The sequence below is a fragment of the Oryctolagus cuniculus genome, chromosome 15 (assembly GCF_051225735.1).
Source record: "Oryctolagus cuniculus isolate XC-2025 breed Fujian yellow rabbit chromosome 15, ASM5122573v1, whole genome shotgun sequence".
NCBI classification, from domain to species: Eukaryota; Metazoa; Chordata; class Mammalia; order Lagomorpha; family Leporidae; genus Oryctolagus; species Oryctolagus cuniculus.
The window spans coordinates 14,943,461-14,963,532 of NC_142881.1; the positions used below are offsets into that span (position 1 = coordinate 14,943,461).

Consider the following 20,072-nt stretch of genomic DNA (forward strand, 5'->3'; position numbering starts at 1 on the left):
AAACTAAACAGAGATTTAAGTATATACTTAACATCATTTTTAAATACTTCTGTCAGCATTGTTCTTCAAAGTTCTATTTCTAACATACAATATGATATGATAACACCAGATGAATGACTATGCCAAAATTTCTAGAAATATTTGGCATGTATAAAGGAAAATTTAAGTCTCCAAAACATTTGTTAATTGTTAATGCAATAAAAAAGATACAAGGATTACATACATTACTTTGATCATGAAGAAAACCAAAGTTTAAATAAGGTAGGAAGTCATTTTTAAAGAAATAGATTACAGCTATGAATGGACACGATATACTTTAGAATATCTGGAATTATAAATTTTGAATACAGATTAAGAATTTAGAAGTTAAACAAAAGGTTCTTCTCATATTTTTTTTTTCAAAATTTCTAATTGGAAAGAGAAGCCTAGACAATACCTACAATACTAACCAATGTCAAAACAGCTTAACATGGCCTCAATAACAGCATAATTTTTTCTACTCATTTGTTAATACAATAAAGGGAAATATCTGAAAATGCTTTATGAATATGTTTTATTATTTAACAAGCAAAAAAATCAACTAACACAATTTTCAATGGAAGGCTACTTTTTATATTTCACACTGAATTTCATTTACTTTTGAAATTGATTTATTTTGAAAGCCAATTGATCAGTTACACATTTTCACTATAGTTAACACATCATTTTGTGGGAACACTGAAGAATTTTTACATAATCAGGATGAGGTAGTAATAATATAAATTTATAAATCATTCTGCAGTACAAATTTTAAGCTAATGAATGAACTCACATATTTGTTACCTTTGCCTGAGTCCAAATTAACAAATTTTTGCTATAGAAACAGAAATATTATATCAACTTAAAGAAGGATGGTAACTTAATGATCACTGGGTTCAATATACCAGTGAAAATAAAAACATTAAAGTCCAGAGAGCTAAAGAGACTTGTCAAAAATTATATTTACTTAATGACAGAACTAAAATAATAATCTAATTCTTCTCACTTTCTTTGTTCTCCTTGAGAGAAACATGACATTAGACTATCTATGGTTATCCTTCAGTCTTTTTAAAGGAAGAATCATCCCTTATCTGATCTCTAAAATGTACAGAATTCAATAGGATCTGAAATTTTACTTTAGCACCTTTCCTTTGACTACTCTCTTACTCCTTAAATATATTTAAATAAACAAACACAAAAAATAAAAGGAAGGATATGGTTAACAAACCAAAACCAGGTAGACTAAGGATATATGAAACCCAATTCCACTAAGTATCAATGGAAGTTTTCAAAACAAATAACAGAATATGTGAATGTGCCAAGGACTGATATCCTTCACTCTCTAAAAATTCAAAATGTGTTTATTTTACCCATTAATGACTACTGCAGAATGTCCAAATCTGTTGACATCTCTATGAAGATTTGGTTTCGGTAATATTTTCCATTCATCACAAGCTAGAAAACAGAAAAATAAATAAAATAAAATAATAAATTGAGACAAATAAAATGAAAAAAGCAATGGCCAAAGTAAAGATATAACACATAAAATGACAAAGAAAAATAGCCTTTCATTAATTTTCCCACTACCTACAATTTAGTGTCATTAATCAATTACACTGTACCTTAAGTAAAAATATTTTTGCTTAAAATTCCCACAAATAATTTTAAGCATTTATGAGAATAAAGGAAATGAGAGGAATACAATTAAGTGTACTTTATACTGGAAGATAATTTCAATGATATAGCTTCAGGTAAACAAACCAAGGTTCACATAGTAAAACTCATGAATATCAATAAAGGGCATACCTATATAAAAGCTAAATATTAAATCAAATACTGCATGTATGCATACAAAAGTAAATTGTATTATAATAATTACTGAAAGAAAGAACAGTTGAAATTGTAAGAATAAAACATTGGAGTCACTTTTAAATTTTGTTATTTCAAAAGAATAGCATTTATTTTAGGTAAAGGGGAATCATTTTGAGACAAACCTAGATAAAACGTAAAAAACATGAATAATCCATGAACTATATAAAGAAGAATGGTTAATAAAAATGTATATCACCTCAATATAACCTCAAAATTGATATGTATACTAACTTAAATTTTCAATTTTCAAATAGTTCAGAATTTAGTAGCTAGGGAATCTCAGGACAGTATCTGATATTTTATTACTTTAGATTTGCCATATCGTAATAAATGTCTTGGTACTTAATAAAATCAGATAGGTTGAAAAAGTTGTGGGTTTTTTTTTTTTTTAAAGAATTATTTATCTATTTGAAAGGCAGAGTTACAGAGGGTGGAAGAGAGACAGAGAGATCTTCCATCCACCGGTTCACTCCCCAGATGGCCAAAATGGCTATAGTTGGCTAGGCCAAAGTTAGGAGCTAGAAGCTACATCTGGGGCTCCCTCCTTGGTGGCAGGAGCCCAAATACTTGGGCCTTATAACACTGCTTTAGGCAGGCTGTTAGCAGAGAACTGGACTGGAAGTGGAGCAGCCAGGGCATGAACCAGAGCCCATACAGGATGCCAGTGATGCAGGCGGCAGCTTTACCCACTATATCATAATGCCGGCCAATAAAAAGCTTTCTAAAGATAAATTTTAAGGTAGTAGAGATTGCTTTGTAAAACAATAAAACCTACAAGAAAGGATTTTGGAATGTTTTCAGCATAAATAAAGGATAAATGATTGAAGAGTTAGATATATTCACCCTAATTTCAACATTATACAATGTATACATGTATCAAAATATTACATGATTCCATATAAATATAAATTATATATATTTATCAGTTAAATTTTAAAGATTAAAAAAGAGAATCTAAAATGATATTGTAAAAAAATATATAATGAATTACTCATTTTCTTATTGAAGCAAAATATAAAACACTAACACTGAAAGAAATTGGGTTTTACTTAATAATCTTACTAGTTAAGATAGAAGGAATTGCATAAATCAAATTTAAAGTTTAAAAAATGAAGCTGGAAGTTTGAGAATAATAAAATACTTCTTGAGTCATATTTCTCAAACTGTACTCCAAAGACATATATTCTACCCCCCAATTATATTCCTTAATTTACATAATCTCTCTCTTTAGTTCATAAATGAGTATAAAGATACAGAAATCCAACACATTTATTTAACCCAGGGTCACTCAATGTTCTGTCTATAGAAGCTTTTTCATATAACATCTATTAATATTCCTAAAAATCAATGTTCTGAAGTTCCCATTTTAGGAAATATTATCATTTGGGCCAACAGATGAAGGTGGTCTGCCAATTTTACATGTCAGAGTTAATTTAAGACATGTAGCACAATAAACATTCCAAAATATTTTTGTCTACATTTGTTACATGGCTTTTGTAACAATCCAGTTAAGTAGGGTGAGTGTTTGTCCTAGGGGTCAAGATGCTTGTCAAAACTACAGCATCCTATATGGGAATACCTGGATTCAAGTCCTAGCTCTGCTCCCAATACCAGCATTCTCAGGAGGCAGCCACTTATGGCTCAAGTGGCTAAGTTACTGCCACTCATCTGGGAAACCCACATTGTGTTCCCAGCTCCTAGCTTTGGCTTGGTCAAATCCCTGCCACTGCAGGCAACTGAGGAGTGAACCAGTGGAAGAAAGTTCTCTATTAATAGAAAAATTATTAATATAAAATTTTATTAGTTTTATTAATATATAAATTAATAAAATTTTATTAATATAAAAACAGATTTCATGTATTTCAGAGGTACAATTTTTTTTTTTTGACAGGCAGAGTTAGACAGTGAGAGTAAGAGAGAGAGAGAGAGAGGTCTTCCTTACGTTGGTTCACCCCACAAATGGCCGCTACATCCGGCGCTCTGCGCCGATCCGAAGCCAGGAGCCAGGTGCTTCCTCCTGGTCTCCTATGCGGGTGCAGGGCCCGAGCACTTGGGCCATCCTCCACTGCCTTCCCGGGCCACAGCACAGAGCTAGACTGGAAGAGGAGCGACCAGGACAGAATCCAGCACCCTGACCGGGACTAGAACCCAGGGTGCCGGCACCGCAAGTGCAGGATTAGCCTAGCGAGCCTCCGCGCCAGTCAGAGGTACAATTCTAAGATAATCATACTTCCCTCCCCTGTCAATCCCCCTCGTTTCCTTTCTTTTTTAAATTTTAACAAAAACATAATTTCAATCCACTCTATAATCATAGGCTTAATGCACCAGCAACCACAATATTCAACAAGTAAAAAGTCTCTGCCTCTTATATAAATTAAGTGAAACTCATTCAAAAACAAACAAAAAGAAAAAACAAGAAACAAGCCTATTTGAGCAGTATTACCGTATATTAGATATGAAGACTTATACCTAAAAGAAGTTAAGCAACCTGTGTAATGGCCTCTTCATTACCTTTATTTTTCCATAACTTGGGTTTATAAAAGTTTGATGACATAGAAGTATCATAACAGGATTTTGAAAGATTAGTCCTATTTAGGAACAGGAGGAGACTTAGAAAGAACATAGGCTCTTAAAGTGAAGAAGGGTAAATGGTAGGATCTCCTTTTGACCCAGCATGCAACAGTGAGCCTGGGAAAGCAGCAGCAGATGATCTGTGCACTTAGGTCCCTGCCACCTAAACGGGAGACCGAGATGGAGCTCCTAGCTCCGGGCTTTGGCCTGGCCCAAATCTGGCTGTGACAATCAATTGGAGAGTGAGCCAGCAGATGGAAGATCTCTTTATTTTACCCTCTTTCTAAGGCACTGTCTTTCAAACAAATAAATAATTTTTAAAAAGCAAGGAGAAAGAAAAGAAAATGAAAGGTATGGAAATGTTTAAAAAGTCAGCTAATGAATTAAGGTAATTAAATTTCAATTATTCCACCCAAGCCCAATACTCCCTCCCCACCCTCGCTCTCTCCGTGGCTACTGACTGTGCATTAATTATAATTATTCCAATAAAAGAATTACATATACCATGCTTTAAGTAAATTCAAAAATAAGTCAGATAAGAGTAGAACTTCCCTCTTTCTGTATCTGTTCTTCTCCCTCTGTAACTCTGACTTAAATTGTTTTGCTAAAAAAGGCTAGTATTGGGACACAACAGATTAAGCTTCTACCTGGGATGCCTGCATCCTACACAAGCACTGGTTCGAGTCTTAGGTGCTCTGCTTCCCATCCAGCCCCTGGTTAATGTGCCTCTGAAGACAGTGGGAGATGCCCCATGTGCTTGGCTCCTGCCACCCACAGCAGAGACCCAGATGGAGTCCTGGGCTCCTAGCGTCATCCTGGCCCAATTCTAGCTGTTGTGGCCATTTGAGGAATAAACCAATGGACGGAAGATTTGCACTCTCCTCTCCTCTCTTCTCCTCTTACCTCACCTTCCCTCCTCTCTAATCTTCTCTTTCTCTCCCTCCTTTCCACCCACCTTCCTTCCCTCTCCCTCTCCCTAGCACTGCCTTTCAAATAAATAAATAAATATGCAAAAAAAAGAAAGAAAAATAATAATAATGAAAGAGTAGAACTTCCAGAAAGCAATTTTTTACCTAAAGTCTCCAAAGGTCTCCTTAAGGTCATTTTGAAACTGTCTGGAGTGCAAAAAAAGACAGTAACCCAGCAACGCAAGACTACATAGAGCTAAAAAATAACTTGGACAAGCATCCAATACAAGCCAGGCAAAAGGAGGGAAGGAAAGCCGGTGAAAAATGCAAGGTAAAAGAATCTAAGTGTTTGTGGTGGAATGAGGACACATCAAGATGGCGCTGGTGAGCTGCCTCGGCTATATAAGCACAGGTACTTCCTGAAATAAGTGAGTCTCTGGGCCGCTCGCCCCTAGCCTGCTTTCACCTGACTCCCGGTGTTGTCTATGTCATGACTCCTCGCCGTCTTACCCCCAACCACCACAGGAGAACCCAAACGATACAACAAGAGTTAATACAGGGAAAGAAACTAAGAGAATAAAAAATAAGCATTAACTAAAACTTGGGCCTTTTGAAGACCTCTTCCAACTCTATAAGCCACACTATCTCTTTAGATGAATGATAAATTATCTAAAGAATGGCATTATAAATGTGTGTGTGTGTGTATCACTAGCCAGAAGTTTTAATATTTTACCTTTTATTCCTTTTGTGTGAATGCAGTCAACATTTATTTATTTACTATTTAAAAGGATGTTGGGGGTGAAAGCGGAGGGGAAGTGAGAATCTTCCATCTGCTGGTTCACTTCCCACATGCCAGCAAGAGTCAAGTCTGGGCCAGGCTGAAGCCAGGAGTCAGGAAAGCAATCTATGAATCCCATGTGGGTAGCAAGGACCCAGGTACCCAAGCCATCACTTGCTGCCCACTAGGTGGACACCAGCAGGAAGCTGGGATCAAGAAAGGAGACAGGACTCAAATCCAAGCACTTTGATATGGGATGTAGAAATCCTAAGCAGCATTTTCACCACTATATCAAATGCCCACTCCAGAGGCATTTTTTCTAAAAAGCAGATCTTATACTGTCACTCTCTTGACTGAAATTCTTTAAGAGCTCCCTGTAATTCTCAGTGTTTCACTCCTACTTCTTTATGTCTCTTTCTGTGGATTTTTTAAAAGAACTTTTACAGATATAACAAAAATTCCCAGTGCACTCCCACCTAACAATTCAAGTTTCATTTCTTCCTTTCTTCTTTGGAAGCAACCACTATCCCATATTTGCTCATGACTGTTCCTATATTGATGATATATACATGTTTATAAGTTGCAGCATTTTATTCTATAAGTGGTGTGATACCATATGGGACATTCTGCGACTAGTTTATTTTGTGCTACACACTGAGTGTTTTTATTTTTTTAATATTTTTTTTTTATTTTTTTGACAGGCAGGGTAGACAGTGAGAGAGAGAGAGACAGAGAGAAAGGTCTTCCTTTGCCGTTGGTTCACCCTCCAATGGCCGCCGTGGCCGGCACGCTGTGGCCGGCGCACCGCGCTGATCTGATGGCAGGAGCCAGGTACTTATCCTGGTCTCCCATGGGGTGCAGGGCCCAAGCACTTGGGCCATCCTCCACTGCACTCCCTAGCCACAGCAGAGAGCTGGCCTGGAAGAGGGGCAACTGGGACAGAATCCAGCGCCCTGACTGGGACTAGAACCCGGTGTGCCGGCGCCGCAAGGCGGAGGATTAGCCTAGTGAGCTGTGGTGCTGGCCTTATTTTTTTAATATTTTAACCCATTAAATACAGATGCTCCTCAACTTATAAACTTAAAATATCATTAGTAAAAACACATTTACCCTTCTGAACATTATAGCTTAGCAACACTGTATACCGTGTATGTTGGCTGCCTAACCTTGGGGTTGTATAGTTGATTGGGAGCCACAGCTCACTCCCACTGTCAAGCACTATGAGAGCATGTGCTACCCGTACCACTAGTTCAAGAAAAGACACATTTGACATTTGAAATACGAGTTATACTTTGGCATTATAAGAAGCTGAAAGCCTGTAAGTAGAACCATTTTGAGTTGGGGATTATTTGCATATAGTTCAGTGACACATTCATCTTATGTGACCATAATCACCATCATCCACCTCTAAAACAGTCTTTATCTTGCAAAGTTAAAGTTCTGTGCCAATTAAAGAATAAATTCCCATTCTCCCTTCCCCCAGTCCCCAGCAACCATCACTCAATTTTCTGTCTCTATCATTTCAATTTCTCTGAGTACCACCTCTGAATATAATCATATAGTATTTGCCCTTTTGTGACTCACTGACTTCCCTTAGCATGTCTTCAAGGTTCACAAGGCCTATTCATGGTGTGGCATGTGTCAGAATATCCTTCTTTTCATGTTAACTATATACATACATACACACACACACACACACACACACACAGAGAGAGAGAGAGAGAGAGAGACTCATACATATACTATATGTACTTAGAAAATTTGTGGGAAGGAAAATGAAATTAAAAGATTATTTCAATGCAGAAGTTTTGAAATCATATAAATGAGGGATATTCAAAGAGTTTAAGGGAAATGAATATTATGAAAGCATGATACACGGATTCAAAGTATTTTTGTACCAAAATAAACTTTTAATTCCATTCTTCCAAATGTATTGAAGTCCACTTATACATATCACATTCTGTTTATATATTCATGTGGGTGATCCCATGAGACTGCCTGCACTGCCCATGCAGGAGCTTGAGATGGCATGGTGCACTATGCCTCCCAGTAGGGACCCCGCAGCTTGGCTGCTGGCAGGCGGCAGAAGCCCTGGGCACATTTCCCCCAACCCCTGACAATCTGGTAAACTGCCTCTGGGTGTGGCCCAGGCCTACCTGGAAAGCTACTAGCTACGTGACCTTCAAGCTGATTGGAGAAGCACAGCAATGCCAACATCAGCTCTATCCTATAGAATTAGTGTTGCCCTGCCTGCCTTTTGCCACTTTGCTTGCCCTTTAAAAGATGTGCGTGGTGGTTAATAAAGCGAACATGTTCACCGAAACTTGCATCTGGTGCTTCTTGTCAAAGAGCGCCATCGCCCCTCCCATGCTGACAGCGCAGGGGCCTCAAGATGAGCCCGCATATTCACCCATTGAGAAACATCTGGGTGGATGTCTGCTTCTATCATTTGGCTATTTTGAATAATGCTTTTATGTACATGAGTGGACAAATATATCTCCATGTCCCTGCTTTCAGTTCATTTGTGTATATGCAGACGCTAAACTGCTAGGTCATATGTTTAATTTTTTAAGGAATTTTCATACTGTTTTTCTATAGTAGCTGTATCATTTTACATTCCCACCAGCAGTGCAGAAGGATTCCAATTTCTCTATAATTTTATTAATTTTTTTTTGCTAAACAGTCATCCTAATGGGTGTGAAATAGTACCATGTGGTTTCAATTTGCATTTCCCTAATGACTAATAATATTGAGCATCATTTGATATTCTTATTGTATATTTGTATTATCATGTTGGAAAATGTTAGTTTAACAACTTTTTAGATTTTTATATATGTACTAATATGTGTTCACTTTAACTATATCACAACATTCAATTTCATAACTACATCAAATATTTATCAACTAAACTGCTAATGAACAACAGAAACTGCTAATGAACTACAAAACACTATGCTAAGTAAAAGAAGCCAGAAACAAATAAAATATATTGCATGATTTCAGAAACTTCCAGAAATGGTAAATCTTTAGAGAGAAGAGCACCTCAGTGGCTGTCAGGGGTTGAAAAGGAGGAGGAATAGGGAGTGACTACTTTATGTGTATGAGGTATCCTTGTGGGGTGATGAAAATATTCTGGAACTGGATAATAGTATTGGTTGTAAAACATTATGAATATACTAAATGCCATTAAATTATTCACCATAAAATGGCTGGTTTTATGTTTTGTGAATTTTACATCATTTTAAAAAAAGAAAGTTAAATAATTCAAACTAAACCTCTTATAGAAAAGGGGGGAAAAATCTTGTCCAACACTATGAAATAGTCTGTGAGATTTAACTGGTCAGATCACTCATCTGCTGCTTATATCACAAAGCTAACGAGAATGAGCAAGGCTCAACTCGAAATCCTTTGTTTTGAGGATCTTCTTCATTTAGCGCATTTCTTCCTATTAAAGTCATAAAGTACACAAATCCCTGCAGATGAGAAATAGCACAGCACAGTAATAAAATTTAATTATATATGAGAACAATAAATTTAAACAAATTATTATATACAGTTACATTTCTAGAAATTGTCTTTTTACAAATGTACTGGAAAGAAATGAAGGCTTTTTTTAATAGGTCCAAGAAATACCTTCAATTACACTAAAAGTTTAAAAAGAATAACAACCAATATTTATGGTAGATATTGGTGCTATTCAATAAATATTCCACTTCTCTTCCTTAGGCAGGGGACAAATTGCATTCCCACACTCCCTATAACTTGAAGTTGCCAACAAAATGCAAATAAATTTGATCCTTGTATTTCTGAATAGAAACATTTACCCATGAAAGACAACACAGAATTCCATATCCCCTGTGAGTATGAATGCCTAAGTGATGACAATGGGCAAATCTGTCCCAACAACCAACACTAGATATAGAGTAAGAAATAAAATTGTATTTGGTACACACTGGGACTACTAAGGAAAAAGAGTATTTTCCAAAGGATCTGTAAGATCTACACAGCATAAATTTAAAGGAGTTTGAGGAGAACAGATGGTACATATTCCAAAAGCATTATAATCAACAGGGCTGGAACCTTATAATCCGATTAGCAAGAGTTTATTGATTTGAAACTACTCTCCCAAGATACAGGCTTTACCTTTTGACAGAATGCCAAGAGATAGTATGAACTTACTATTAGGAGGACTCCTAGAAACATGGAAAACAGAAAACTACAGTCCATGCTAAGTAAAGACAAAGTTACAGGTTGCTATAACAAACAGTAATGTCAGGGATTAAAAGTCCAGGAATATGAGCATGATGGAATGAATATGCCATGGAATACCAGAAAACCTAGCAGATAGTGTTATCTATGGAAAAAGCAGAGTGTATGACATTTACAAAAACCATGAAGAATGTGATGACGGGTAAGGTACTAGCATCACTAAGAATCAGGCCAAAGCTGACGGTAATAGAAACTAGAACAGCACCAAGCTCAATGGTGGAGACAACAGGAAAATAGAGGACAGCTGGTGACACTGGCCCAACAGAATCCAATCCTAGAGGAGGACAATTATTTCAACAAGCAGCATGATCAAAAAACATCAGTCAAGGGGACTGACTTGTGGAAAATTAAAGAGATGTCTGACACAACAACCCATTCCCTAGAAGCAAAATAGATGGCAAACCAACAAGTGGATTACCCAAATTTACTTGTATTATCAGAAGAAAACAAAGTTGTATGATCAGCATACTGGTGGTAGATACTTCAATAAAAAGTCACAATTCATTGCTCAATTTCTGGACATGGGCCATTTCTTAATTTAGATATCCAGAGCTGCTAAATTTAAAATTTGGGGTCTAGGAAGAAGGACCCTGCAGTAACTCCACAAGTGTCTGTGATCTTATTTCCCCAGTTCTTCCTCAAATGTAAACATAGTAATTTCACTGGGAAACAAGTCTAGGGGAAAGGGGAACATAAATATTTCAAGTACTGTCCAACAAAGGTCTGAGTTAACACTAGCAGCTGGAGACATTAAGTATTGTCATTGCCCTTCTGGGTAGCAGGAATATATGGCACAAGGAAATAAATGGCATCCTAGACAAGGTCAAGATCAAAATGAGTCCTCTGGGTAGGAACTGGAGGACATTATGTAAGTGAAATAAGTTAGGCACAGAACAATAAACACAGCATGTTCTCACTTATATATAGAAACAAAAAAGTTGATCTCCAACAATTAGAGAATAAAATAGTGGTTTCCAGAGCCTGGATAGGGTGTAGGAGAGGGAGAAACAGTTAAGTGATGGTTAATGGACACAGGGGTATAGTTGGATAGGAGTAGTAACTTCTAATGTTCTGTAGCACAGAATAACTACGGTTGACAACAATTGAGTATTTCCAAATAAATAGTTGATTTTGAATGTTCCCAGCACAAAGAAATGATTAAGTTTTGAGATAACAGATATGTTAATAACCCCACCTGATCATTACACATTGTACTGTAATTGAAATAATTACATACGTATCGAAATGTCACATCATACTCCATACATATACAATTACTATACACCAATTAAAAATAATTTTTAATTTTTCACTGGGTAACAGACCCACTCAGTGATCATTTCAGATGTATAACTGAATAAACATACTTAGCAAACAGCACAACCTCAACCATACTTGGTCTCTGGTTATCACAGTGGAAGCCTCTAGAACTGCTGAACCCCTCCTCCCCAGACAATATTATAAAATGTAAAATAACATTCCACTCCAGAGAGAATGGGTGGCAAAAATTAATATCACCTTACATGACATAAAGGATGCCATAATAATAGACCCATTTAAATTAACAGCCTTTGCAAACTAAACAAAGCCTGAAGTGTCACCATCAAACAGTGGTCCAAATTGCAGGCACCATACAAGTTATGTATCTTTGTTAGACAAGGCTAACAAGGACACTGATTGGCAAATATGTTCTTTGCTAACCCTATTGAAAAACAGGATCAAAACTAGTATGAATTCAAACAAAATGGCAAATAGTATACTTTCATAATTTTGCTTCCACCATGTAAATGAATCAGGCCAAATAAACAGGGAATCCTAATGTGATGGAGACCTTGTTTAGACACAATCCCATAATTCAAAGGTAGAAGATAAAACCTACAAAGAGTCAGAGACCTTCATACTTGTATAATATTTAGGGGTCCAGTAGGCAGTAGCATTCTAGACATCTTAGCGGAATTAAAATTACTAATTACTGCATCTTGCAACTCTCATTAAAAGAAAGCAAACCATTTAGCAAGCCTCTTTTTGGTTCAGAAAGCAGCATATATCTTTGTTAGGAAGTTGACCCAGGCTAAATACTGAAAGACAAAAGGCTGCCAACTTTAACTCGATGCCAGAGCAAAAAATGACTCTGCTATAGATACAGTATACACCACAAGTAGCCTGCAGCTAGGCCACATAATCCAGTAGATACTATCTGCTATATTGGTGGTATCTCTGTTGGGAAACAGGCCTTGTGGAATTTATGGTGAGCCCCAATGAATGAATCACAATGCAGTCTCCAAACACACATCAAAGGTCATGCCATCTGTAGTAGGAAACTATATACCTCTATCCTCATCATGCTGCTGGGCCCTACGAAAGACAGAGCATATATCCATGGGTAATAAAATGACCATATGTTCAGAGTTTTCTGTGAGTTCACTCTGTCACCAATAAGAACTAAGACAGACACAAGAATAAGCATGAACAAGACCACAGGGTACAAGCAATGTGCACAATCAGGTAATCCAGACATATCCTCCCCCAATGTTGCACCAACACCCTCTTCCTCATATTACAGCTATGACCATTTGGGGAATCGTATGCCCAGATAGCAATAGGAGGAAAGTATAAATATAACTTGATATTTGGGTACATATCAAATGTCTTAAAGCTCAATACTAAATCAATATAATTTTTGTGCATGTAGTCAGTTATTCTCACATTATAGTCTCTTATATTATTAAACTGTGTGACTGCAATCTATAATGATATCTCTTGCCAAGAAGAAAATATATTTCAGGAGTGCTCAAGACACTAAAAACGGTTCATAAGCAGTTCAAGGACAAATTAAATGAAATTCCACGCAGTTACTGACATCATGAAAATTGACAAAAAGTCCATGCCATACCCACAGAAAAGGCACACAAGAAAAAAGACTCAAGTAAAAGATACTCTCCACAATAAAAATTTTTAAATTCTTTTAAAAGGTCTTCAATACTAATGTACAATATCAGCTCAAGAAATTAGAGTTACTATTCTCTCAAATCCAAATTTCAGGAAACAATACTGGGCTGCCACTAGTATTTATTCATGAGGGGCCAAATAGTATACTTTATTAAGAACTTAAGCTAAATTCAAAGACTAGGTTTTTTTTTTTTAATCAGTGATACATAAAATAATGGAAATAGCAAATGTACTGGCATTAGTTAACTTTTCTGCAAATTCTCATGTTTTTCTATGAAAACAGCACCCATGATACTTTTAGGATGCACTTTAAAAACTCCCTTAATATTCCACTTGAAATGTCAGTTCATGAGTCAGTCTTAATCACACAGTTGAAATAAGATAGAAAGAATACATATATTGCATGTAATGCTCACATCAAGACGGATTTAAGGAAAAGCTTATATGAACCTTTTAAAATTCTTTAAGTAAAAAGTCAAATTTCTGGATGCTGTCAAAAGACATTTTTCATCTACCCTAAAATAATGGTGTTTCACAAGTGTTTTGTTTCCCACCACCCACCCTAATTCGAATTTTCTTTTACTATTCTAAAATGTGCACACGTTCCCATTGGTTATCTCAATCATAGCCACAGCTTCTTTTAGGAATTTGTTCCCTGGAATTTATTCAATAAATATTTAATTCTTACTCTCTGCCAGGCAAACTAGGCATCACTATTTCATTTTAAATCTTATTTCAATGATGTTTTAACATGATTTCCTGCTGGCTTCAGGAAATGGTCTTTACATAATAACTTCTATTTTAAAATTTCCTGGTAATTAATTAATGACAGTTGTTGAATGCCTAGAATAAGTCTTAACCAATCATACTTAATTGTACTTTTAAAACATTGTTGCATTATATTTTCTTATGTTGTACTTGAAATTTTTTCATTCTACATTACCCAGCCTTTTCCCCTCTTCTCAACACCTTTCAAGTTTTATTCTTTCAGTGTATATTTTCTTCCAAGACTCTCTATTTCAACAGTTTTGCAATCAAAGCAATCTCTCAAAATGCTTGTAAATTTGTTAAGAAAATCAGAGGTTCATTGTTCATTACTCATTTCTTTCTCATTGATTTTTATATTGAGTCACTGTTTTCTGATCAATTTGTGAGAAGATGGGCACAAAAAAATTCAAATATACACTAAAAATCTGATTAAATTTACTGATAAAAATATTTCTTGAGTATCTTATCACATTAACAAACATATTCTCACTTCCCAACTCAAAGATCATTCAAGGGATATATGTTTGATGCAATGGTCAAAATGCTGCTTGGGACGCCCACATCCCATATCAGACAGAGTACCTGGGTTTGAGTCTCAATTCTGGTTATGATTCTAACTTCCTGCTAATACAAATCCTGGAGGCAGAAGGTTATAGCCCAAGTATGTGGGTTATTGCCACCCACGTGCGAGATTGAGTTCCACGCTCCTGGCTTCATCCTGGCCCAGTTCCAACTGCTGTGGGCATTTAGGGGAGTAAATCAGCTGATGGAAGATTCTCTCTCTCTCTCTCTCTCACTCTCTCGCTCTCTCTTTCTCTCCATGTCTCCCTTTAAATGACATGAAAATAAACTAATTTTAAAAAAATAACTCTGGCCGGCGCCACGACTCACTTGGCTAACCCTCTGCCTGCAGCACCGGCACCCCGGGTTCTAGCCCCAGTTGGGGCGCTGGATTCTGTTCCGGTTGCTCCTCTTCCAGTCCAGCTCTCTGCTGTGGCCCGGGAAGGCAGTGGAGGATGGCCCAAGTGCTTGGGCCCTGCACCCATATGGGAGACCAGGAGGAAGCACCTGGATCCTGGCTTCAGACTTGCACAGCATGGCGGCTGTGGCGGCCATTTTGGGGGTGAATCAATGAAAGAAGACCTTTCTCTCTCTGTCCCTCTCTCTCTCACTAACTCTGCCTGGCGCGCGCACGCACACACACACACACACACACACACACAAAACCTCTGGGGACCACTGCTGTGATGTAGCAGGTAAAGCCAACAACTGCAGTGCCAGTATCCCATATGGGTGCCAGTTTGAGTCCTGGCTGCTCCACTTCAGATCCAGCTCTCTGCTATGGCCTGGGAAAGCAGTAGAAGACAGGCCGAGTCCTTGGGCCCCTATACCCACGTGGGAGACCTGGAAGAAGCTCCTGACTCCTGGCTTCAGATTGTCCTACCTCCAACAATTACAGCCATTTAGGGAGTGAAACAGTAGATGGAAGACCTGTCTCTATCTGCCTCTGCCTCTCTGTAACTCTGCCTTTCAAATAAATAAATCAATCTTAAAAGAAAAAAAGAGATAACTCTGGACTTAGATTTGACTTTAAATTCTAAATACCCAATCTTACAATCTATGTGAGTCTGGGTTGAAAAATGGTAAATCAGTGTCTTCCTCTGTAAATGGAATATAACACACACTACATGGATGTTACAAGAATTACATTATAACACATGTGTAAAGCCCCAAGCACTACAAGAAACATTAGACAAATGTTACTGCTCCCTTTTCTCAAAACAAAGGTCATTTTTTCTTTTACTCATTGACCTGATTTTTAAGACATAATAAGATACTATTTCTTATATATAATTCCAAAGAAAGAAAAAATACATCTTGAGCAAAGGCCACAACAAAGTTCAAAATAATAATGGTAAATTCATTGGAGAAAAAAAAGCATAAATGATCTTAAGGGTTTCCTGATTAACAATGAAACAAACTAGTTCTTTCCAGTGGCCAAACAAGTGGTATTGCTTTCATGATAAATGAACCATAAGAACTTAATGAAAAGCATAGAAAATTATTGATTGACAGATGGAGGAACCAAAAAATATCCAGAAAATGAAAACAGTTATAAAACTGAAGAGCAAGATGGAATTTTCATAATGTTGCTCAAGTTCCAAAAAATTAAATTGCTTATTTAAATTTGAATTTCATTTTGTATGAAATGATATGCTTTGTATCCATTTCATAGATACATAGTGAGATGTGTCACCCCACATAGCATGTATGAAATGCTTCATAAACTACTTGTGATAAGGCTATTCCAAACTATTCAACTGTATTTTAAAACACAAATAATCAAACATTAGCAATAAAATGTTACTTCTTCAAATATGGGATTGCTTCTCAGTTTTTACTGATTTTATTTCTAAATAATTACCTAACAAGGGATTCAGAAAAGCTTATTGATGAGTACCAAGTCATAGATAGATTGCAGAAAGTCATTTTGGTATTCTATTGTACAGTAGGGAATTATAGAAAATTATAATGTTTTCCAGATGTTTCTAAAGCTAGAAGGGTTTGGAATGTTTTCACCAACAGGAAATGATAAATGAAGAGACAGATATGTCTGCCCTTATTTGAACACTATATATTGTAAATATTTACTGAAACATCACATAGCACACATAAATACAAATTTTTACATATCAGTAAAATTTTTAAAAGAATTTTATTAAATTTTTATAAATTTTAATTAAAATTTTTTAAATTTTTTTTTATTTTTTAAGTAAAAAAAAAAACCACCACCTACAAAAAAATTTAATGGCACAAGTAAACAATCACATTTAGGGAATTTTTTTAAAAATCTATTATTGAGGCTGGTGCCATGGCATAGTAGGCTAAGCCTCCACCTGCAGTGCTGGCCTCCCATATGGGCACTGGTTCAAGTCCTGGCTGCTCCACTTCCCATCTAATTCTCTGCTGTGGCCTGGGAAGCCAGTGGAAGATGGCCCAAGCACTTGGGCCCCTGCACTCACATGGAGACCCAGAAGAAGCTCCTGGCTCCTGGCCTCGGATCAGCTCAGATCCAGCAGTTGCAGCTATTAAGGGAGCGAATGAGCAGATGGAAGACCTTTCTGTCTCGCCTACTCTCTGTTTGTAACTCTACCTCTCAAAATAAATAACTAAAATCTTAAAAAAAGAGACAACTATTATTAGTTCAATCTGATTTGAAGTTTCAGTTGTTCAGCTTTCTACATACAACAACTATTTCTTATACAAATCCTACTCCATGCTAAAATAATCCATCAGGATATTATTTTTTCATGTTTCTATTACATTCCATTATCTTTGTGAAGAAAAAATATGATAATAAACTGATTTTTCATCTTGTTTAGGATTCTAATAGAAGGCTATTTTTGGTAGAAAGATCCTTTAAATCTTGAATAAGGTATTATGGTAACTTTCTGAAAGCAATAATATGACTAAATAATAACCAAAAAAAGTAAAATTTTCAAATTTTAAAAGCTGACTTCAAGTTGGACTTACAAACAAGAATAGTAAGTAATGTGTCGTGCTATATGTTACAGTCAATCCAGACTGATACACCAGCTTTGTCCCTATTCTCAATTCCACTTCATTCATTTTTTGAGAATATAAATGATCAGTGACTAATCTCAAAGTCTCTGAGCCTATAGGTCTGCTTTCCGCCCACAACAACCTTCAAAAAGGGAATGCCAAGGTACAGCCATGATCTATCATGCATAATATAATGAGAACTCTGAAGGCAAGATCATAGTCTGAAAGATTAATGATGTCTCTATATAAAATTTACTATGGCAGTAATGTTGAAATAGAATATTTTACAACAATGAAAAATGAGAATTGGCACAAAAATTCCTATTGGTGTAAACATTATATAACAGAAAGCAAGCAGCTAAGTCTTTAGGTGCATTGCAGTTAAATGCACACAAAAAAATCCTATTATACATACTTAAAGAGAAAAAAAAGCAACATGACTTTTTTTTTTTAAAAAAGAGCTATTTCCTAGGTAGCTTATTATGCAATGCTTATATATATTACCACAATATCATACTCTATTAGGAAAATAACTATTTTGAAAAGCACTTGATGGAGTATGAAAATAATATGAAACACTTTTTCCTAGAAAATTATTCCAACATTTAATGCTACAAAATCAAGAGGATAAATACAGGTTATATTGGGAAAATGTTATTGGGAACTACACAAATAATTAAGTGAAATGAAACATAATACTTTCATTCTACATTGAATTAAATGGTTGCCTTTATGTTTTTGTTGGTGATGTTAGAGGAAAAAATCTACATTAAAATACAAAACTATTTAAAATACAATATTCTTCCCATTTGGAACAATTCACTTGCGCTAATCCTTATGGTGTACTCAGGTAGAAAGACTACACTGAGTTTTAGGTGTTAAAAAAGCTATATCTATCAATTACTACCTGAATGACTTTGAACAAGTTCCTGTAATTCTTGTTTATTTAATCTTCCAAAAATGATGATGATAACACTTGATTCAAGGTGATTATAGAGATTACAGATTTTGTGTACAATCTCTTCATAAAGCATCTAGCAATCAAAGGAACTTAATAAATAGCAGTAATTAGAATAATGATAAATCTAACACTTCTATCACCCTTCTGCGACAAAAACCCATTTTTTCATTAGCAATTTATCACACATGAAACTCGAATTATCATAATCACCAACAGTATGAAATAAACATATATTCCAAATACGTCAGCTACAAAATAGTTCAATCTTAAATGCATCAAAGCACAAATATTCTGTGGAAACTCTTCAAAAAATCTTTATCAAAAGTTCAAAAATCTCACTTTTTAATAATGACTATAAAATTCTGCACATTTCCTAGGATTTTTCTCAGAAGACAAATAAACAAAACTTCCATCTGTTTACAGAAAAATAAGCTATCTCATTACAATAAGCAAAATGTTGATAGCGCCAGCCTGGTAATGACAGATTCTAGGAAGGTCAATGACAGCCTAGATCCACTTCCTCATTGAACCCATTTTTCTGAATCTCAGACATTGATTTACGAGCCTTCCAAAAGCTGACAAAATTCTATATTCATCATGAGCTATTATTTCAAATTATTATTTCAGAAAGGTAAGCTTTGATCATTTAGGATCTTAAAAATTAATTATAGACTGAGTTAAAAAAATCATTACTGTGAATTTTATTTCAAATAAACTTGATAATTTTCTCTATTCAGCCACTTGAAATAATTTTCCAAATCAGACTTTGTGTCTATGTGATGTTTAAGAGGAAAAGTATACTTCTATTATATCTTCATTCTTTGGTCTCCTTTATTTTTGTCAAATAACTTTGTACCACAAAAATTTTAAATGTCAGATTTTCACTATAGTTATGATGGATTGCTAAATATAGCATTTCAATAAATAAATTCATTTAAATCAACCAGACTATAGATACTATAATTAAAATTAACAAATTATATAAATGCACTATACTTCTGGTTATCTGGAAAGTTTCTTGCTGTTTAGTTGCTTCTGGGTTTCCATTTTGTCTCACAAACTTATTTCTCTAGTTCTAATTTTTCTATACTCCTTTCTCTAGTTGTATACGATTACTATTTTTACTAAATTTATCAGGTGTGTTTACTATAAGTTCATTTTTGTTCTTCTATACTAAACCTAAATGGTTGCATTCCTGATACTTGGAATTGACACAATTTGAGAGTGCTACTAAAAAGCTACTATAAAACCAAACATAATAGAGCGATACAAAACTCACACAGGGATACAATATACAAGAGTTTTCAAAAACCTAGACTTCTATATTTCCATCTTCACTCCTAACTCACACTGGCAGATTTGTTCCCAAATCTGATACTATTTTGCTGAAATGGGAGAAACTCTCATTTATAAT

At 35.6% G+C, this 20,072-nt stretch overlaps 1 protein-coding gene across 7 annotated transcripts in view; it reads right to left on the reverse strand.

Moving 5' to 3' along the window:
• The window catches only part of ATRNL1 (attractin like 1), an 818,312-nt gene that overhangs the window by 626,199 nt on the left and 172,041 nt on the right, over nt 1-20,072 (reverse strand). For all 7 annotated transcript variants that reach the window (XR_011382205.2, XM_089314254.1, XM_070057169.2 and 4 more), the window contains one exon: nt 1,389-1,473. Coding sequence is in view for 6 of the 7 variants with exons in the window: in XM_089314254.1 (XP_089170380.1) it covers nt 1,389-1,473 (85 nt within the window). In the remaining variant the exon portion in view is untranslated. The remainder of the gene's footprint in view (nt 1-1,388; nt 1,474-20,072) is intronic.